This window comes from Staurois parvus, unplaced genomic scaffold (assembly GCF_062004578.1).
Source record: "Staurois parvus isolate SC_StPar_1 unplaced genomic scaffold, SC_StPar_1.0 ptg000118l, whole genome shotgun sequence".
Taxonomy (NCBI): domain Eukaryota; kingdom Metazoa; phylum Chordata; class Amphibia; order Anura; family Ranidae; genus Staurois; species Staurois parvus.
In genome coordinates, this window is record NW_028317914.1 from 6,730,211 (window position 1) to 6,753,898 (window position 23,688).

The 23,688-nt window shown below is 41.5% G+C and overlaps 1 protein-coding gene across 1 annotated transcript in view; it reads left to right on the plus strand.

The window, feature by feature from the left end:
* The window catches only part of ATP6V1C2 (ATPase H+ transporting V1 subunit C2), a 57,257-nt gene that overhangs the window by 22,403 nt on the left and 11,166 nt on the right, over positions 1 to 23,688 (plus strand). The window contains exons 5-8 of the mRNA XM_089672068.1: positions 11,379 to 11,473; positions 14,717 to 14,808; positions 15,552 to 15,650; positions 17,727 to 17,795. Of these exons, the coding sequence (XP_089528194.1) occupies positions 11,379 to 11,473; positions 14,717 to 14,808; positions 15,552 to 15,650; positions 17,727 to 17,795 (355 nt within the window). The remainder of the gene's footprint in view (positions 1 to 11,378; positions 11,474 to 14,716; positions 14,809 to 15,551; positions 15,651 to 17,726; positions 17,796 to 23,688) is intronic.

Consider the following 23,688-nt stretch of genomic DNA (forward strand, 5'->3'; position numbering starts at 1 on the left):
TTCAGGTAGAACTCCGCTTTAACGGACTGACATCCATCTCTGCAACATTGTATCAATTCTGTGTTCACTCTTTGTAGTAGCTGATTCATTACACTGTTGGCGGTGAGCACAGGAATCTCCATACAGTTTGTACACAGTGCAGAGGGTTATATTATTTTCTCTTCTGGCCCTTTCACATTTTTGCTGCTTTAGAATGCACCTTTCCAGCGCAACAAAAGTGCATCAAAATTATTCCTCTTTAAATCTATTCACATCAATGCGCTGTGTTTGAGCTGCATTTTGAAAAGTTTTGTATGCTGCAGCTTTGGTGTGCTTTTTGGAAGTGCACCAAAAATGCACTTTCCAATGTAAGTGAATGGAAAGACATAAAAAATGCACCGAGGGTGCATTTTCTGGTGCATTTTTGGGGTCACATTACTTTACACAAAAAAAAAGCTACTGGTTGTTAAGGAGCCGTCCCATGCCAGCCTCCTTAACAACCAGTGAATAGCTACACATACAATGCACTCCTCCCCCCATGCACTCTCTTCTTAGTCTCTTCAATGTTCAGTCCTGCTGCCCTATCTCCTCCCCTCACATTCACTGTGCCATCCAAGCTGTTCCTGGCTGTCCTGCAAAATCCTGACTCCTGTTCCCTTCAGTGCTGATTCTGTGTCTGCAGACAGACTCCTGCACAAGAGATTGAGCAGAGACAAGCTGAGGGTGACCACCATGGAAGTACTGGGGGACATTGTATGTGTAGCTATAAATTAGTTAAGAATGCCGGCAGATGCTGTCTACTTAACAACCAGTGAATAGCAGAGCCAGTACCTGCCAATGTCCTTAACCAGTGAATAGCAGAGCCAGTACCTGCCAATGTCCTTAACAACCAGAGAATAACAGAGCTGGCAACTACCGATGTCCTTATCAACCAGTGAATAGCAGAGCTGGTACCCACTAATGTCCTTAACAAAATGAGAATAGCAGAGCCGGCACCCGGCAGTGTCCTTAACAACCAGTGAATAGCAGAGCCGACACCCACTAATGTCCTTAACAACAAGTGAATAGCAGAGCCGGCACCCACAAATGTCCTTAACTACCAGTGAATAGCAGAGCCGGCACCCACCAATGTCCTTAACAACCAGTGAATAGCAGAGCCGGCACCCACCAATGTCCTTCACAGCCAGTGAATAGCAGAGCTGGCACCCTCCAATGTCCTTCACAGCCAGTGAATAGCAGAGCTGGCACCCTCCAATGTCCTTCACAGCCAGTGAATAGCAGAGCTGGCACCCTCCAATGTCCTTCACAGCCAGTGAATAGCACAGCCGGAATCCTCCAATGTCCTTCACAGCCAGTGAATAGCAGAGCTGGCACCCTCCAATGTCCTTCACAGCCAGTGAATAGCAGAGCTGGCACCCTCCAATGTCCTTCACAGCCAGTGAATAGCACAGCCGGAATCCTCCAATGTCCTTAAAGACATTGGAGATGCATTGTGAATGTTCTTAATATTTTGATGACTTAAAAGAGTAGTGAAAACAGCACCGATTCCTGGTATCAGCTCTACCCACACACTGAAACAGAGAGGGACACAGGTGTCTATCTATTAGGATTCATTCACTTGTGTGACTTGTCATGTGACTTTGGACACATATAATTGCATGGAAAGTCCCAGTCCATGTATTTTAATGGAAGCCATTCAAATCTATGCAATGTAAAGTGGCAGTGACTTTAAAAAAGTTTCTGCACTACTTTGATGCGACTTTTAATGCAACTTGAGTGCAATGGACTTCAATGTAAACTCTCAAAAGTCGCATGAAAATCGCATCTTAATGTTATCAATGCAACAGTTGTGCAACAGTCAAAGACAAAGTCAACAGCCAAAGTTGCATCTAAGACTCACCAATCCTCGCAACTGTTAAAAAAAAAAGTCTCATCAATCCAAAGTTGCATCAGCATTACTGTACATCAAAATCGCAATGGAAATTGCACAACTTTGCAGTCGCACAAATGTAGATGAAGCCTTACAAACCAGGCTGTTCCTGATTTAGTAATGGATTTACAACAGTTTTTGTAAGTACCTATTGTATCTCTTAGCACTGTAATGGAATTTCATGTTTAAGTTGGCTTTAAATAGTTTATTCAGGCCAAGCTGGCCCAAACAAACTATTTCTGTAACAAAACTGTGCTGCTGCTGTGTGCGCTGTATTATACTATAATAGCATTATCAGCATACAGTAAACAGCGATGCCTGTCAGCAGCAGAACAGGCAGATTTGGGCTGAATGCTTTTTTCCCTAACGTAGAAGCCTTGTATTTATATCAATAGATACAAGGCTTCCTATGATTGATGGAGGTGGAGAGGTGGGTGGATGTCGACATGATTTTCACCCCGTCGATTAGGAGAAGCTGTGTATTCAGTGATAAAAATACAAGGCTTCCCCTGAATGTTGGAGGAACATTCAACCCCACACTCTATATTTGAGGCAGCAGTCGGGAGGTTGCCAGGACCGCTTGCCGCATGCAACTACAGTATATTACAGCACACACAGGTGGCTGCATAGTTACTGTATGTAATGGAAATAGTTCATTGGAGACAGCTTGGTCCAAACAAACTTTTTAAAGTCAATTTAAACCTGGAATTCTACTTTAAGGTGTGTTTTCAACAATACTTGAAAAAGTATTCATACCCCTTGAAATTTTCCACATTTTGTCATGTTACAACCAAAAACGTAAATCTATTTTATTGAGATTTTATGTGATAGACCAACACAAAGTGGCACATAATTGTGAAGTGAAAGGAAAATGATAAATGGTTTTCAAAATATTTTACAAATAAATATCTGAAAAGTGTGGTGAGCATTTGTATTCAGCCCCCTTTACTCTGATACCCCTAACTAATATCTAGTGGAGCCAATTGCCTTCAGAAGTCACCTGATTAGTAAATAGAGTCTACCTGTGTGTGATTTAATCTCAGTACAAATACAGATGTTCTGTGAAGCCCTCAGAGGTTTGTTAGATGTGACTAAGGGTCATAAATGAGTAAGCCATTGGAGTCTTGCATTTCTGTGAATAAAGTAGGGAGGGGTTAAAACCCAGGTTATTTTTTGCCCCACTGAGAAGATTTCTCTTCACTTCCTGTCTTATGGACACAACAGGAAATGAGAGGAAATTTCCTCATAGTACAGAAACTTCCCATGTTAGACAGTTGTCACCAGAATGTCTCTCCAAATTGGATAATTTATTCTTGTGTCTTGCTCTGGTGACAACTCTAAACTGCTGGAGTTTTCCTTACTTTCTCTTTTTGATAAAAATGGTCACCAGGACAAAAGGGGTGACTCTCCGCTGATGAGACACAGACAGCAATAAACACACTAACAAGGGTCTAACCTTCCCCCACTCTATCCAACACTAAAAATAATTTTTTTGCCTTGCTGTATTAAACTGGCTACTGGTAGATTCTTGAATAAGCATTTGTGCAAAAAAAGCACGTCAGTACATTCGATAATGCCAACAGATATTTGACTAATGTAATTCAACAGTACTTCAAAATGTAATATATTAAATAATAATATAATAAATGTAACATATTTTCCAGAGTAAAAGCCACACTCACTGTTAGGAATTTATTAATTCGAGAAAAAATAGCCATCCCTCTTCGTAAAATTTTCTCATCACTATGTAGTCAAATACAAATTTCAATTTGATCCCACTAACCTTTAAAACACCGAAAATTCTTTCTGAAAACAAACATTTTCAAATAAAATTCTCCTAGAGTATTGCCAGCTTTAGAGTCTATCACCAAAGGAAGTGTGGATATCAAGCTGACAGCAGAGAATGTCATCCTCATTTGCACAGTTATAGTATAATGATCACTCTAAATTAATCTTACATAATATACTGTGTATATATACTGTGTATATATATATATATACTGCATATACAGTTCCGTGAAAGTATTCATACCCCTTGCAATTTTCCACATTTGGTCATGTCACAATCAAAAACATAAATGTATTTTATTGGGATTTTATTTGATAGACCAACACAAAGAAGCACATAATTGTGAAGTGAAAGAAAAATGATAAATGGTTTTCAAAATATTGTACAAATAAATATCTGAAAAGTATGGCGTGCATTTGTATTCAGCCCCCTTCATTCTCATACCTCTAACTAAAATCTAGTGGAACCAATTGCCTTCAGAAGTCACCTGATTAGTAAATAGAGCCCACCTGTGTGTAATTTAATCTCAGTATAAATACAGCTGTTCTGTGAAGCCCTCAGAGGTTCGTTAGAGAACATTAGCGAACAAACAGCATCATGAAGGCCAAGGAACACACCAGACAGGTCAGGGATAAAGTTGTGAAGATGTTTAAAGCAGGATTAGGTTATAAAAAAATATCTCAAGCTTTGAACACCTCACGGAGCACTGTTCAATCCATCTTTCGAAAATGGGAAGAGTATGGCACAACTGCAAACCTACCAAGACATGGCCGTCCACCTAAACTGACAGGCCGGGCAAGGAGAGCGTTAATCAGAGAAGCAGCCAAGATGCCCATGGTAACTCTGGAGGAGCTGCAGAGATCCACAGCTCAGGTGGGAGAATCTGTCCACAGGACAACTATTAGTTGTGCACTCCACAATTCTGGCCTTCATGGAAGAGTGGCAAGAAGAAAGCCATTGTTGAAAGAAAGCCATAAGAAGTCCTGTTTGCAGTTTGTGAGAAGCCATGTGGGGGACACAGCAAACATGTGGAAGAAGGTGCTCTGGTCAGATGAGACCAAAATTTAGCTTTTTTGACCTGAAAGCAAACCGCTTTTTTGTGGTGGAAAACTATCACTACACATCACCCTGGACACACCATTTCCACTGTGAAACATGGTGGTGGCAGCATTATGTGGGGATGCTTTTCTTCAGCAGGGACAACAAAGCTGGTCAGAGTTGATGGGAAGATAGATGCAGCCGTATACAGGGCAATCTTACAAGAAAACCAGTTAGAGTCTGCAAAAGACTTGAGACTGGGGTGGAGGTTCACCTTCCAGCAGGACAACGACCCTTAACATACAGCCAGAGCTACAATGGAATGGTTTAGATCAAAGCATATTCATGTGATAGAATGACCCAGTCAAAGTCCAGACCTAAATCCAATTGAGAATCTGTGACAAGACTTGAAAATTGCTGTTCACAGGCGCTCTCCAACCAATCTGACAGAGCTTGAGCTATTTTGCAAATAAGAATGGGCAAAAATGTCACTCTCTAGATGTGCAAAGCTGGTAGAGACATACCTAAAAAGACTTGCAGCTGTAATTGCAGTGAAAGGTGGTTCTACAAAGTACTAACTCAGGGGGGCTGAATACAAATGCACGCCACACTTTTCACATATTTATTTGTAAACAATTTTGAAAACCATTTATCATTTTCCTTCCACTTCACAATTATATGCCACTTTGTGTTGGTCTATCACATAAAATCCCAATAAAATACATTTATGTTTTTGGTTGTAACATGACAACATGTGGAAAATTTCAAGGGGTATGAATACTTTTTCAAGGCACTGTATAACTACCTGTGTGGACTTTGCATGTTCTCCCTGTGCCTGCATGGGTTTACTGCAGTTTCCTCCCACACTCCAAGCCTGCTAGTAGGTTAATTGGCTCATGTATAAATTGGCCCTAGTATATGTATGAAAGTGAATTAGGGACCTTAGATTGTACGCTCCTTGAGAGCTGGGACTGATGTGAATGTACAATATATATGTAAAGCGCTGAGAAAATTAATGGCACTATATAGGTACCTGTAATAATATTAATAATTTCTCTATTGAGTATAAATCATTTCTGTATTGGGTCCCTCTATGTCAGATAGTAATCTACCTCTTTAATCATATAGACTAATGCAGGCCATAGACGGGTCGTTTATCAAGCAAATTTTCGTCCGAACGAAAAATCAGCCGATATTCACACCGTTAGTGGGGCAATGTCGTCGTCTGATTTTCAAGGTTCTTCTCGTTTCTTTTTATTGGTCATGCTGGAAAATCTACGAAAAACGGCCATTTTTTGTAAGCATTGGGGGCAGCAACGACCGATTTTTCGTTTATCGGCCAACAAGCCCCGTCTATGGCCTGCATTAGCTAATCCACAGTTACTGTGCTGAATTGCTAAGCTGCAAGCAAAGTATGAATTTGTAACAAATAGATCCGTTTATAATAAATAATTTCAAACTGTGCAGACATACTAGATTGTTAAAACATGAATCCACTTATTTTAGGGTACTTATATAGCACCATCAGTTTATGCAGCACTTTACATATATATTGTACATTCACATCAGTCCGTAACCCTCAAGGGGCGTACAATCTAAAGTCCCTAACTCACATTCATACATACACATACTAGTGATAATTTAGACAGGAGCCAATTAACCTACCAGCATGTCTTTGGAGTGTGAAAGGAAACCAGAGTACCCGGAGGAAACCCATGCAGGCACAGGGAGAACATGCAAACTGCAGGCAGGTGGTGCCATGGTTGGGATTCAAACAAACGACCCGAGTACTGCCAGGCGGAAGTGCAAACCATTTAGCCACTGTGCTGCCCATGGGGAGTAGAGGAGAGTTATAACCCCTGTCAGTTTATTTTTTTCCATATGTGTCCCATTGGGGAGATTTACCTTCCCTAGCCAAAACAGGAAGTGAGATAAAATCCCTACAAATTAAGGGAATTCCTTGGGGATCCACAGGTCACCAGAACTACTGTCCCCATTGGAAGATTTCCCCTATATTACTTTTTTGGGGACAACCCAAAATTTGGGGTTTTCTTTTACTTTCACTTTAGATGATAATGCGGCATGGGGACCAGGTGGGATCCAAGAGAGGTTGCGGGCTGCTTGATGGTGTATGGAGAGCTCGACTCTCGTTCCCAGGGATGTCCGGAGCTGTGAAGGTGAGTGTCTTTCTCTCTCTTGCCGGGGGGGAGGGGAAGTTAGTGGAAGGCTCTCTCAGGTGGGAGGTGGGAAGGGGTGTTGTTGGTCAATGTAAGGCTCTCTCCTTGTTGCCTAGGGCAGCACAAATCCTAGATACACCACTGATTATTGGTGCTCTCTGCTTTCCCTTGAAGCCAGCTGCTGGGGACATCATGTGACTGGTCCAGAGCACCCTTAAATTAGGTAAGTATACACATCTTTCCTCTACAGGCTAGTTAGTATAGGACTCAGAATGGGGGCGGGATCAGATTTAAGATTTGATAGGTTTAGACCAGACTTCCACTTTAAATAGTCCAAACATAAGGTCTCAGATGAATTTTCAGCTTTTCTACTGAAGCTTTATAGTGTTTCCCATTGATGTGACCTTTCATCTGAGTTTGCTTCTGTCTTAGAGGGATCTTGGGTCACTTACTAATCAAACATGACTCTCACAGGTCATCTTTTTTCCAGGGAAAAAGAAGAAATTGAAACCAAACAGTATGTAAATTGCTTTGAGTGCTGTGTGCTTTTCTTTCAGCATGGATTTTGCAGGCCTTGGCTGATGAAGAAACTGACATGCTGGTTGTAGGGGTACAGTGATCAGGTTACGATGGATGTGTGACTTAATGGCCTCGTAGCCTGGTCACCATATCCGTATGATTCAGACATCAACCTTGTCTTGTGTGGTTGGTTCTTTTTTACTGTTTTCTTCTATTACTGCTCTATTTTAATATCTATAGTCAAGGTCACTGATCTCCATCAGCTTCATTATCTGTTAGTTTAGGGTCGTTCTTCCTGTTAGTATCCCACAAGGCCAAGGGTAAGAAAATTGAGTTAGCTGAGTTAGGCCTCCCTGGCACCAGAAAGCAGGGCATTGATGAGTTATTTTACTGGGCCTTATAGGTTTTGCTGTAGCAGCATTATGGGGACTTCAACTCAGGATGAGTGCTTCTCAACCATTCACAGAAGGCCATGTATTTTTAGGAATTAATACAAGGCTTCCTCTCTGATTGGCTGAGGTGGAGAGTCGAGTGAAAGACATCATGATCTCCACCTCTTCCATTCAGAATAGTCTTGTAATCATTGATAAATATATAAATACATGACTTTCTGTGAATTGCTGAGAAGAGTTTTTGTTCTGGCAGCAAAAGGGAAGTCCTCATATCGCTGTTGATGAATAGGAATGGATTTATATGCACTGGTGTGCATTAGGACACAAGGTCTCAAGTTTTTATTACTCATCCTTGGCACTTACAGTATATTTAGTATGGTTTACAGGTTGATGAGAGTTGTAGTAGTAGTCAAGTCTACCTCTTCTATACATACATTTAAGGAGGAATGGAAACTTTGCACAGTTGATGTCCTTTGCAGGCGGTATCAGTTTTCTGGCTCCTAGTGCTTAACATGGAAAAGAAGTAGCCTGGGTCAGCTATCAGTGAGAAAAGACAACCCAGTACTCAGCTCATATCATGCTTCTCCTTCACCCGGACAGCAGACACTTTTAACTTTTTCCTGCCATAGCTGCTTTTTACAGGTGGACAGCTATTACTACAGTGGAATTCAGATTTTTTTATCGGCCCCAGATCTATTTCCTGCACTGTCCTATGTGTAATATTCCATGTAACTACATGTGATTACACAGGTTTCTTCTAAAGGCACATTATTACTTTTAGCAGGCTCGTATGAATCACATGTTAACAAAATATCAAAGTCAGGCAGGAGACAATACTGTAGCTCATGTGACCTTGGAGAGGCACAGAAAACTTATCAATAGAGAGTATGAGGATACATTTTAAGAGTTTGTTCACACTAAAATTACTTTGAAAAATACTTTTAGCTGACACAACTTACTTGACCACTTTTTCTGGTGTTTTGGGAACACAGTCTTCCCATCTGTTAGAATGAGCATGCAGAACTGTCCCAGTCATGCCTAATATACTTCTGTGGACGTTAGTGATGAGCCAGGGAGAACCCCATTGCATCCAAGATCCATTGTCTTCATGACCACACTGCTTTAGTTGCTTTGCAATTATTTCTTATTTTCATGATATTTTCATGATAACGACCCCAAACACACCTCCAAGATGACCACTGAGGGTAAAGGTGATGGACTGGCCAAGCATGTTTCCAGACCTAAACCCTATTGAGCATCTGTGGGGCATCCTCAAACGGAAGGTGGAGGAGTGCAAGGTCTCTAACATCCACCAGCTCCATGATATCATCATGGAGGAGTGGAAGAGGACTCCAGTGGCAACCTGTGAAGCTCTGGTGAACTCCATGCGCAAGAGGGTTAGGGCAGTGCTGGAAAATAATGGTGGCCACACAAAATATTGACACTTTGGGCCCAATTTGGACATTTTCACTTAGGGGTGTGCTCACTTTTGTTGCCAGCGGTTTAGATATTAATGGCTGTGTGTTGAGTCATTTTGAGGAGACAGCAAATTTACACTGTTATGCAAGCTATAAACTCACTACTTTACATTGTAGCAAAGTGTAATTTCTTCAGTGCTGTCACATGAAAAGATATAAAAAAATATTTACAAAAATGGGAGGAGTGTACTCACTTTTGTGAGATACTGTATATATGTACATTTCAGTGGGTAGGAAAAAAACTGAGATACTCATAAATTAAAGAACAATAATCAGTGTCATAACCTATGAAGCCCAGTAAACCCCTCAGTCCTTAAGAATCCATGTGTAGCACAAAGCACGCACTGATCTTGCAGCTCCTCCAGGTCATAAAAGTATAATTTAATAAGAAAAACAAACAACCGCCCACTTACAGTGAAGTATACAATTAGAGGCTCATCTAGAATGTCCAAAGCATAGTATGGGAAAGAGTTCCAGGATTTAGTTCAGACCAGGTGCTTGCTAGCTGGATCTGCTGAGATGACATGTCAAACCCATGTAACCCATGGGGAAATTAAGGAACTCTGCTTAATGTTACATGGATGGCAACAAATAATTTGACATGAGCTTTAACTCTTCACTACTCTATCCAAAACTAAAAGGAAAGGTTTTGGTTATACACTCAAAAAAATTTAATTAATCAGAATATAGCATTGTCAATTAAACTCCTGGGATATTGATCTGATCTGGTCAGTTAAGTAGCAGAGGGGGTTGTTAATCACTTTCAGCTGCTTTGGTGTTAATGAAATTAACAATAGGTGCACTAGATGGGCAACAATGAGACAATCCCCAAAACAGGAATGGTTTTACAGGTGGAGGCCACTGACATTTTTTTCCCTACTCATCTTTTCTGACTGTTTTTCACAAGTTTTGCATTTGGCTAGGGTCAGTGTCACTACTGGTAGCATGAGGCCATACCTGGACGCTACAGAGGTTGCACAGGCAGCCCAACTCCTCCAGGATGACACATCAATACATGCCATTGCCAGAAGGTTTGCTTTGACTCCCAGCACAGTCTCAAGAACATGGAGGAGATTCCAGGAGACAGGCAGTTACTCTAGGAGAGCTGAACAGGGCTGTAGAAGGTCCTAAACCCATCAGCAGGACCGGTATCTGCTCCTTTGTGCAAGAAGGAACAGGATAAGCACTGCCAGAGCCCTACAAAATGACCTCTAGCAGGCCACTGGTGTGAATGTGGGTGGCCTGAGGACCTGACATCCTTTAGTGGGCCCTGTGCTCACTGCCCAGCACCATAGAGCTCAATTGCCATTTGCCATTGAACACCAGAATTGGCAGATCCGCCACTGGCGCCCTGTGCTTTTCACAGATGAGAGCAGGTTCACCCTGAGCACATGTGACAGACATGAAAGGGTCTGGAGAAGCCTCAAAGAACGTTATGCTGCCTGTAACATTGTTCAGCATGACCATTTTGGTGGTGGGTCAGTGATGGTCTGGGGAGGCATATCTATGGAGGGACACACGGACCTCTACAGGCTAGACATACAAACTACTGAGGACCATTTTGAGTTGCTGCAATGAACTTTCAGCTAAATGGACTAGCCTGCTGCATCATCTTTTCACTTTGATTTCAGGGTGTCTTTGAATTCAGTCCTCTGTAGGTTGATAACTTTCATTTCCATCAAACGATGGGGCATCCTTACGTTCCTAACACATTACCCAGTCCATATCAGAATAGATATCTAGTATGATATTTTTCCCCATTGAGATCTGATGTTTTCAAAGTGTTCCTTTAATTTTTTTGAGCAGTGCACATGCACTTTAAGAAGTAAGGGCTTGCTGTGTCTGTGCCCAATTCAAAATACTTTTACTCTAAATGAATGGTAAAATCTGATTGGAAGCCATGAGCTACTGCACTTTTGTCCTTTTACACTTCCTTTTGGGTATGTTTTTCTTTCCTGTTCATTCTCAAAGGTCTGGATTAGTGCTGTGAATGCTACCCCCTGCTGGTAACGTGAGATACGTTAAAGTTTGAATTTTGCACTGCGCTTGACTTACATGTTTTATTTTTTTTTTAAGTGGATCTTGTGAGCTACTTAGCCCGTTTTGAGTGGGACATGGCTAAATACCCTATAAAGCAGCCACTGAAAAATCTAACAGACTCTCTGAGCAAGGTAAGAAGGACTTTTATCATCATCACTATCTTTTTTTTAAGGAGTGTACTTACAGATTGTGCTGTTTTTAACACTTATGAATGACAATGGGCCTCATTCATCAGGCTTCATTACTTCATTAGCAGTTAAAGCATGCTAAATAACATAGGATGAAATTGATTGAAAGGCTGTATCAGTGTGCCATAAAATGCTTACCCTTACTCCCTAGCTTGGGGAGCTCTGCATTGTGAGAATGCACTCTTGCCGTGAGCAGGCAAAGCACAGATTTAATTTGAAGACTTTCCAAATTGGACCAGTTACTTAGACCAACATGAGCTTCCTCCCCTCATACACATTACTATCAGTCAATGAATCAGTCCAACATAGTGATGGACCACTAGGAATATAGGACGTAGAAGAGGGCAGCAAGGTCTGACACGATGGAGCTTTTCCTGATCAGGATTGCCCAGCTATGAAAGCTGCAGCTAGTATGTGCAGAAGCTTACACTTCATACAAATAGAACATTTTACATTTGAGCGCAGTAATTGTTTTATGCATGTATACGCATGCGCATGTTTACGCACCTGTCTGCACAAGGTCTTTACAGAGCAATTTACTCCTTTTGTCAACAGGATCCTGAATATAAACATCAGTAAATTATTACTACCAGTTATTGTTAATGTGTCTCTTTAATCATTCTTTACTTTGTCAAAAACGAAAGAAAACGTTTTAGCTTTACATGTATTTTTTTAAAACATATCTAACTTCAGAGTTTAGGTCTTTAACCACTTAACTTCTCGGAAAGGATTTACCCTTTTCAAGACCAGGGCATTTTTTTGCTATTCAACACTGCGCTACTTTAATTGGCAATTACTCTTTCATTCATGCAACACTGTACCCACATGAAATTTACATCATTTTTTTTCACACAAATAGAGCTTTCTTTTGGTGATATTTGCTCACCACTTGGTTTTTTATTTTTCATTATATAAACAGAAAAGTCTTGAAATAAATACATTTAGGCCAAATTGTGTTCTGCTGCATGTCTTTGGTAAAACAAATCACAAGTGTATATTGGTTTGTGTGAAAGTTCTAGTGTCTACAAACTATGGTATATATACTGGAATTTATACAGCCATGGCACTATACTGGCAATAATGGTGATCAGAGACTTAATGTGGGACTGTGATAGTGTGGTGGGCAATCTGGTGCTAGCAGATCCTTGCTGGGAGGTACACTAAGTGACTAACTGACACTGACATTGCTAGTGACATTAATACAGTGATCAGATATAATAATGTACACTGTCACTGTACTAATGACACTGGCTGGGAAGGGGTTAATCATCATCAAGGGGCAAATAAGGGGTTAACTGTGTGCCTAACACGTTAACTGTGTGCCCTAGTGTAATGTGTGTAATATCTGCTGCTTTTACTAAGAGATATGGAGAAAAACAGCCACATCGCAGTCTGTGTACAGGGTACTATGTGTTCTGTGATTGGCCACAACCGATTAGCTGGCATACAGCCATAATCATTGGCTGTAACTGGCTGACCAACTTGTGCTGTAGCCAATCACAGCAAAGATCGGCAGGGGGCGTGCGTGCGCCTCAAACCCTGAAACAGGCTGCCAACGTGCATGTAGGTGACTGTGCCTGCACCTACCGTCCGCTTGCAGTAGATTTACTATGAGCGGGTTGGCAAGTGGCTAAATAAAACTGGAAACACAGTTTGTAAATATTGTGTCTTGATGTTGTGTTACTTTCAAGAAGAACTGAACTGTGGAAGCTGTGCCCTAAAAAAGGCAGGAAGAAGGCAAAGAACCAGTCCCTAATATTGCCTGTGGTCTCCCAGGAGCTGATCTTTTTCCATGTTACTGACTTCCCATGCCTTGTTCTGCACGGTGTGTCAATATGGAGGTGGCCATCTTGGCAGAGGCAAGTTGTTGATTCCTCATATCACAGCCAGGGGCGGACTGACCATTTGGGCACTCGGGCACTGCCCGAGGGCCCGGGGTCAGTAGGGGGCCCCATGAGATGCCCCTGGTACCCTTTAATAGGCTTTTTTTAGTGTGGTTTGAGTGTGGGCAAGGACACAGGGGCCCCATGATCCCCTATTGCTCAGGGGCCCCATGAGTTGTCAGTCCGCCCTTGGTACTAACATTGCCAACTCTCATTCCAAATATCCTAGCACTCAGAGGCAGCAGTTCCTTACACACTGCAGATATACTGTGCCTAGGCACTCTCACATACCAGGAAGTGTACTGCTAGTTTCAGGAGGAATTCAAGATAAAGGTACTGTAGATGTACTACTTATACACAACTATTACTTTTAGCTGGTCCTTATAACAATTCTTCACGCTATGAGTATAGGTCCACTTTAATTACAAGTCTTATTACAAATTGATTTACAATACAAATGATTACAAATTACAAATAATATTACAAATCAATGCATTTTTTACAATTTATTCACAATAAATTACAAATGTAATTACAATGTGTTATAGTATTTATTGCCTTGCTTTCATTCCTGTGTTAAATCTCCAGAGCAGGGGCGGACTGACAACTCATGGGGCCCCCGGGCAATAGGGATCATGGGGCCCCTGTGTCCTTGCCCAAACTCAAAAAAGCCTATGGAAAAGGTACCAGGGGCATCTCATGGGGCCCCCTACTGACCCCGGGTCCTCGGGCAGTGCCTGAGTTTCCAAATGGTCAGTCCGCCCCTGTTCTAGAGTTGATATTAGGGCACTTAAAGTGTAACTTCACCCTGTCAGTCAACACTGACTTTTTTTTAATGCTTATCATGTTCGCATTGGTAAATAGAAAAGAAAGTATATCATATTTACTTGTTTTAAACTATTTTTACATTCCTTTAGTTACTTCCTAGTTTTTGTGCATAAATTATGTCATACAGTCCATCCCAACAGTCTTCAGGAGGGGTTTTCTCAGCTAAGCACATCCTCCTGCATTTATGCCTAAACTAAGGGCAGATGGATTACAGGAAGTAATCATCTGAACCTTACTCAAGATGACCACAGCCAGATATATTACCAGGGTGTTTTTCTAAGTGATTTCTTAGCAAAATAAAGCATGGAGACATGGATGGATAAAAATGAATAGTGCTTTTGGTTTGTGGTGCTCAGGTACAGTGTAGTTCTACTTTAAACACAGTACATCTCCACCAATTTAATTGTATTCTTATTTCTTTCATTGTTGTCACATTCTTATGTCTACAAGTATCTTGCATTTGTTTTTATTGCAGCAAATGACACAGATTGACACAGACCTAAAATCAAGAGCCCAGACCTACAACAATATAAAAGGCAACCTGCAGAGTCTGGAGAGAAAAACCGTGTATGTATAGCTGTTTATGTGAGTCATTTTGTACTTCTTGGATTTTCTTATATAAAACAGAAGACAGATTTAAAGGATAAATATAGGACAGGATACAGAATGGGACATTTTTAGGACCCATGGACTTCAATGGGAGCACCTGAAAACACCCGAAATGAGCATTTTTCAAGCCTCAACAACCATCTTCTTCTCATAGTAACTAGATTTAGGGTGGTTAAAACAAAAAGGCTCAAGCCTGAATGACAACAATGCCAAAAGCGCACAGAAAGAAATGCTCTGAGAACTCACCTGTAAAAGCTCACACTTCGGGATGAGGTCAGGATATCCTAGTCTGAACCCACCTGAGCTATCCTGCCAGGAAGCTGTTGTTGCACAAAGCCAATCATAAGCAGCCAAGGCATTCCCTGCCTTCAGCCACACATATACAGTACATGTCCCTTGTATACATGCACCTTCGGGAATGCCTTGGCCAGTTATGATTGGCTTTGTGCAACAACAGCTTCCTGGCAGGATAGCTCAGTTGGGTTTGGACTAGGATCTGAACACATCTGGGTCCATTGCTACTGCATCCCAACCCTACTCATACCGTCTGTTTTATTATTAATATTTAAAGCCAAACTACTGCTTATTAAATCAGATCCTAAATACAGGTTGCCTTTAACTACTGTGTACAACTATGAAATTGTTCTGTTGTATGGGTTTATTGTTTGTTAATACCAGTGGCCTTTTTTCTCTATCCACAGGGGCAATCTTCTAACCCGAACCCTAGCTGATATTGTAAATAAAGATGACTTTGTGTTGGAGTCGGAATACCTCATTACTCTTCTGGTAGTTGTCCCAAAGTAAGTAATGTGTGCCTTAAATGGACTTTTCAGTGACTGTACAAGTCTGAACACATTCCTGACATGTCACAATGTACAGTATTTCAAAAACCTCAACCACTTATCAGTTAAAAAAAAAATGCCGTTGACTTTCAATCCAATGACTTTGCTTTCGCTGAGAGGATTTCATCAGTTTGCTGCTGGCAGGAGGAAGCACTTCCTCAGTCTCCTTTCCCCCTTATCTGATATAAGATGCCCCCTATATCCAGGCAAACTAATAAGTCGTACTGTAGGTGGTCTAAGGTTATTAGGGTGTACCCCAAGGATCAGTGTTTGGGCACTTTTTTTAATATATTTATAAATTATATAGAGATTGAGAATAAAAGTACCATTTCATTCTTTGCAGATGACATCAATATATGCAATGGAATAATAGGTTGTCTCCAACTAATAACCTCCTGACAGGTTGTCTCCAACTAATAACCTCCTGACAGGTTGTCTCCAACTAATAACCTCCTGACAGGTTGTCTCCAACTAATAACCTCCTTACAGGTTGTCTCCAACTAATACCCTCCTTACAGGTTGTTTCCAACTAATAACCTCCTTACAGGTTGTCTCCAACTAATACCCTCCTTACAGGTTGTCTCCAACTAATAACCTCCTGACAGGTTGTCTCCAACTAATAACCTCCTTACAGGTTGTCTCCAACTAATAACCTCCTTACAGGTTGTCTCCAACTAATAACCTCCTTACAGGTTGTCTCCAACTAATACCCTCCTTACAGGTTGTCTCCAACTAATAACCTCCTTACAGGTTGTCTCCAACTAATAACCTCCTGACAGGTTGTCTCCAACTAATAACCTCCTTACAGGTTGTCTCCAACTAATAACCTCCTTACAGGTTGTCTCCAACTAATAACCTCCTGACAGGTTGTCTCCAACTAATAACCTCCTTACAGGTTGTCTCCAACTAATAACCTCCTTACAGGTTGTCTCCAACTAATAACCTCCTTACAGGTTGTCTCCAACTAATACCCTCCTTACAGGTTGTCTCCAACTAATACCCTCCTTACAGGTTGTCTCCAACTGGTAAATGAGGTTTAATATTGATAAATATAATGTTATGCACTTGGGGGCTAAAAACACACATGCATCATACATGCTAGGTGGAGTACATCTGGGGTAATCAATGGTGGAGAAAGATCTGGGTGTTCTGGTCATTCACAGACTTGATAATAGCATGCAATAATAGCAAAGCCACCAAAATCCTTTCTTGTATTAATGAGGTATAGAGTGCAGAGAGAGATATCATATTACCCTGGTACAAATTATTAGTAATACCTCATCTGGAATATACAGTTCAGTTTTGGGCACCAATTCACAAAAAGAACATTGGGGAACTGGAGAAAGACTCATAAGAGGCATGGAGGAGCTCAGCTATGAGGAAAGATTAGAGGAACTGAATTTATTCTCTCTTGAGAAGAGGAGATTAAGGGGGAATATGATCAACATGTATAAATACATCAGTGGTTCATATAGTGAACTTGGTACAGAGGTCATTACAGAGGATAAGGGGGCACTTTTTAGTCTGGAGGAAAAGTGATTGAACCTCCACATACAGAAAGGCTTCTTCACAGTAAGAGACTCCCTCAAGAACCTGTTCTAGGTAACTTGATTGTTTTTTAAAAAGCTAAATGCATAAAATATACTTGGATAATAAAATTTATAGGTAATATCACCAGAGATTGTTGATCCAGAAAGTATACTGTATGATTGCCTTGGTGGATCTGGAAGGATTTTTTTTCTCCATTGAAGCAAATAGTATTATGCTTTATAGTTTTTTTTTTCTTTTTGCTTGAACAGACTGGGTGTTTTACATTCTAAATATGGACAGTTTCTTCTATATTAAGGAGTACAATATACTAATATTTATGGAGTAAATATAATAGACCACCTACTATACAGATGTTCTTCATTTACCATACTTTATTAGTTGGCTTGCACAAAAATAAATTCTAGAACTGTCTATGGTTGGTTGTGTTCAGATGAAAATAATAACCTTATCAAAGGATAATAACCGCTCGTTTTTTTTTCAAAGGGCAAGCTACAGTGCATGGCAAAAAACCTATGAATCACTATCTGATATGGTTGTACCTCGTTCAACCAAGTGAGTAATAACTTTCCAGCATACGAAATATGACAACTTGGATCCAGCTGTGTTCACATGTAATATAAACTAAGAATGCAGCTCACTAGAAACCATTCTATAATTAAACTACTACATTTTCAGGAATAGCAACCCCCATGTCCCTCACAGCACAGGTTCCTTTAGTATTAAGCAGCATCTTTTAAATTAGGTTATAATCCTTTAGCATTTCCCTAACACAAGCAAGAAATAAAGTGTAAAAGAGAGAAGGTGAGTGAGAAGTCTACAAGTAATCCTAGCAGAGAATAGAAAGGGAAGACTAAGAGAGAAAAGTGAGGATTAGGGTTGGAGAGAAGCAAGAAAGAAGGGGAAGGGTGTCCAGTGTCTTATAGGACCCTAAAACACACCTAGTTTTGGGTGGTGATCTTCCTTAAAGCTGAACTCTGGGATAGGCAAATAATGTCAAAATACAAGAATCATACGTTATCTTCCTTGAATCGGTGTGCTGTGTGTACTTCTTCCAGATCTGTGCAGTAATCCAGTGTGAAGCTTTACCTCTGTGCAGGAGCTTCCTCTAATAATGGCCGGTCACTGCTGCTCTCCCTCCTTGTGCAGGGTGACTGGCCTTGTCCCCAACCCCTCCTGTGGTTTACTGCAGGTAGCCTGTAGAGGGAGCCCCTCCCACAGCTCTGCTCTCTGCTCAGGTTATGTACTGCACAGTGATGTTGTCAGTCACTTTTATATGGTAATATCTAGGTTTGCAAAGTCATTTGGTGCACACATATTGGATTTATAGCCATCGTTACTATTGAGGAATACATATACACTATATTTCCAGAAGTAATGGGACGCCTGCCTTTACACGCACATGAACTTTAATGGCATCCCAGTCTTAGTCCGTAGGGTTCAATATTGAGTTGGCCCACCCTTTGCAGCTATAACAGCTTCAGCTCCTCTGAGAATGGTGTCCACAATATTTAGGAGTGTGTCTATGAAAATGTTTGACCATTCAACCAAAAGAGCATTTTTGAGGTCAGGCACTGATGTCGGACGAGAAGGCCTGGCTCACAGTCTCTGCTCTAATTCATCCCAAAGATGTTCTTTAGAGTTGCGGTCAGGACTCTGTACAGGCCAGTCAAGTTCCTCCACCCGAAACTCGCTCATCCATGTTTTTATGGACCTTGCTTTGTGCAGTGGTGGGCAGTCATGTTGGAAAAGGAAGGGGCCATCCCCAAAATGTTCCCACAAAGTTGGGAGCATGAAATTGTCCAAAATGTCTTGGTGTCTTGAGAGTTCCCTTCACTGGAACTAAGGGGCCAAGCCCAACTTCTTAAGAACAACCCCACACCATAATCCCCCCTCCACCAAACTTTACACTTGGCACAATGCAGTCAGGCAAGTACTGTTCTCCTGGCAACTGCCAAACCCAGGCACATCCATCAGATTGCCTGACAGAGAAGCGTGATTGGTCACTCCAGAGAACACGTCTCCACTGCTCTAGAGTCCAGCGGCGGCTGCTTTACACCACTGCATCCGACGCTTTGCATTGCACTTGGTGATGTAAGGCTTGGATGCAGCTGCTCAGCCATGTAAACCCATTCCATGAAGCTCTCTACACACTGTTGTTGTGCTAATCTGAAGTCCACACAAAGTTTGGAGGTCTTTAGCTATTGACTCTGTAGACAGTTGGTGAATTCTGGGCACTGCGTGCTTCAGCATGCGCTGATCCCATCATTTTACGTGGCCTATCACATCGTGGCTGAGTTGCTGTTGTTCCCAGTTGCTTCCACTTTGTTATAATACCACTAACAGTTGACCCTTGAATTCACTAAGCTCTTAAGAGCGACCCATTCTTTCACAAATGTTTGTAGAAGCAGTCTGCATGCCTAGGTGCTTGATTTTATACACCTGTGGCCATGGAAGTGATTGGAACATCTGAATCCAATGATTTGGAGGGGTGTCCCAATGCCTTTGGAAATATAGAGTGTATATATGAAAGGTTCTGTGCCTGGCGTTCACCTATAAAGCCCAGCTGAAGCCTCTGTATCTATTACTGTAGTGCAGTCAGGATGCGTACAGTGGGGAAAATAATTATTTGATCCCCTGCAGATTTTGTAAGTTTGCCCACTAATAAAGAAATGAAAGGTCTATCATTTTTATCATAGGTGTACTTTATAGACAGAATATCAACCAAAAATCCAGAAAAAACACACGATACAAATGTTATAAATTGAGTTGCAGTTCAGTATTTGGTCCCTTAACAACCAACAATAATTCTGGCTCATGTGGTACACAGATTAGTCCTGTCAATTTAAGAAGGTACTCCTAACGACAACTCGTTATATGTATAAAAGACACCTGCCCACAGAATCTTTTTCTTGGGCACCACCATGGGCAAGATCAAAAAGCTGTCAAAGGAAGTCAGGGACAAGGCTGTAGACCTGCACAAGGCTGAAATGGGCTACAAGACCATCAGAAAGAAGCTGGGTGAGAAGGAGACAACTGTTGGAGTGATTATTTGCAAATTGAAGAAATACCAAATACTCATCCATCGCCCTTGGTCTGGAGCTCCATGCAAAATTTTGCCTTATTGGGTAAGGATGATCATGGTAAAAGTGAGTCCGAAGTTTGCAAATGAACATCTAAATGATTCAGAGAAGGATTGGGAGAAAGTGCTGTGGTCAGATGAGACCAAAATTGAGCTCTTTGGCAATAACTCATTAACTTGCTGTGTTTGGAGGAAGAAAAATGTTGACTATGACCCTAAGAACACCATCCCTACATCAAGCATGGAGGTGGAAACATTATGCTTTGGGGCTGTTTCTCTGCTAAAGGTACAGGCTGACTTTGCCGCACTGAGGGGCCAATGGACAGGGCCATGTGTTGTAAAATTTTGGATGAGAACCTTCTTCCATCTTCCCTTTCCTGAACACTGAGGATGGGTCGTGGATGGGTCTTCCAGCATCACAATGACCCAATACATACCACCATGGCAACAAAGGTGTGGCTCAAGAAGAAGCTCATTAAGGTATGGAGTGGCCTAGCCAGTCTTCAGACCTTAATCCTATAGAAAATTTATTGAGGGAGCTGAAACTTCGAGTTGCCAAGTAACAGCCAGGAAACCTTAAGGATCGAGAGAAGATCTGTAGAGAAGAATGGACCAAAATCCCTCCTGAAATGTGTGCAAACCTGGTAACCAATTACAAGAAACATCTCGCCTCTGTGCTTTCCAAGAAGGGTTTCTCCACCAAGTACTAAGTCATGTTTTGCTTGGGGATCAAATATCTATTTTACTCACTGAACTGCAACTCAATTTATAACATTTGTATCGTGGTTTTTTTTCTGGATTTTTGGTTGATATTCTGTCTCTATCATTTAAAATACACCTATGACATACCTAAGAATCGCTCATTGTCTACAAACAACAATCTTACCCCACACCACTAAGATACCAATTACAGCCTACCTCTTCTTCACCAAACCTCAATACCCAGGTAAGGGTATCTCCACTTTCTATACATATCTCACAAACTTACAATTTACACTACAAACAACCTCCCTAACCAACTGGGAAAAAATCCTATCAGAACAAATAACTTTACAATGCTGGGAAAAGGCCTTCAACATTATCTATAAAGCTACTAGATGCAGCTCCCACTGGGAGTCATATCTAAAAATACTCCACCAATGGTACCTGACCCCGGTCAAACTTTCCCTCTACTACCGAAACAGTCTCCTACATGCTGGAGACAATGCGGTGAGACAGGCTCAACACTACATATTCTTTGGTCATGTAAGTCACTTAGATCCTTCTGGAATACTACCTTCCAATTAATATCTGACATAACCAAAATTTTGATAACCCCAAATCCCTCATTAGCACTCCTACATATCGGGATCGAGAAATTCCCTCCTCACTCCCGAACAATTATTACCCACACATTTTTCGCCGCCAAAATAAACATTACCAGATTATGGAACACAAATATTACCCCCTCAATTACCTCACTAATTACAGACCTCAACACCCAATGTGAAATGGAGAAAATATCCGCAATCAACACTTCTTCCCACCATAAATTTCATCACCAATGGACCCGAAGGCTAAATCACCCAAAATGCTCTGTACAACCCTGATGACATTGAAAGAGTAAAATTACCTTCTAAACCGAGACTGGTATAGCCTCATTCACCCAGTTATATCTTTCCTCCCCTAATCCTCACCTCCCCCATCTCCCCCACCAATACCCCCCTAACATCCCAAGCTCCTCACCAAGGTTCATCATACACATATGAATACCTCTGATGATATTGCTAATTAAGACCAACACCACCACCGCCCAGTGAGTGGAATAACAGAAATGCTCAACTGTATAATGTTTATTGCAATACTGTATGAATGAACCATATCTCATTTCCTTGCTTGTCTCTGGAAAATTTAATAAAAATATTGAAATATAAAATACACCTATGATAAAAATGACAGACCTTTCATTTCTTTGTAAGTAGGCGAACTTACAAAATCTGCAGGGGATCAAATAATTATTTTCCCCACTGTACGCATTCTGACTGCACTACAGTAATAGATACAGAGGCTTCAGCTGGGCTTTAAAGGTGAACTCCAGGCACAAAACCTTTCATATATACACTCTATATTTCCAAAGGCATCGGGACACCCCTCCAAATCATTGGATTCAGATGTTCCAATCACTTCCATGGCCACAGGTGTATAAAATCAAGCACCTAGGCATGCAGACTGCTTCTACAAACATTTGTGAAAGAATGGGTCGCTCTCAAGAGCTCAGTGAATTCAAGGGTCAACTGTTAGTGGTATTATAACAAAGTGGAAGCAACTGGGAACAACAGCAACTCAGCCACGATGTGATAGGCCACGTAAAATGATGGGATCAGCTCATGCTGAAGCACGCAGTGCCCAGAATTCACCAACTGTCTACAGAGTCAATAGCTAAAGACCTCCAAACTTTGTGTGGCCATGGCTTTCACATGCTAGGATCCCGGGTCTCCAGCAGTATGACATTCCCTCTGTACACTGCTCCAATCAACAGGACTGCTCAGGAAGCTAGAGCACTAATGACTGGAGCAGTGTGCAGGGAAAAGTGTTGGACTGCTGGAGACCCAGGCTGCTGTTTGTGTGTTAGAGCTGTGGTCTGGTTCTCCAATGTGCTACGAACATAGACTATTTTAACTCTTGCACTTACTATGTAAAATTGTAACAGTATGTTTATACTGTACTGTATATGCAGTTTGACTGCATTATAGTAGTAACTAGCAGGGCGTCCCTAGGGTTGGTGTCACCCGGTGCCAAAACCCTTTGTGACACCCCCTCTGATGATCCCCGCAAGATGGATCGGATCTGCGGATTGAGCATAATGGATCAGAGTCCGATCCATTATCCTCCCCAATCCGCAGATCCAATCCATCCTGCAAGGATTGTCAGCTTGCAATCTATACGGGGTTAACTGATCTCTCCACGAAAAGATAAGTTTTAAAGCAAGCCGACGATCCCCGCAAGTAGGATCGGATCTGTGAATTGGGGAGCATAATGGATCGGACTCCTATCCATTATGCTCAATCTGCAGATCCGATCCATCCTGTGGGGATCATCGGCTTGCTTTGAAACTTACCTTTTCGTGGAGCGGGTCCAGTGTCTTCCTGTGCAATAGGTGTCACGTGGGCGCGCGCACCCCCGCACCTGCCTAGGGACGCCCCTGGTAACTAGTGAGGCTTTAGCTGGGCTTTAATGCAAGGTATCTAAACTAAGATCTAGATGTAGAAGATATCTGTGACTATTATGCCAGCCTTGGATGATGCAATTTCCTTTCCTGCAAACATGGATTGGTCCTGAAAAACAGCTTGATTTACCTATCAACACAGTCAGTATTGATGGGGGAAT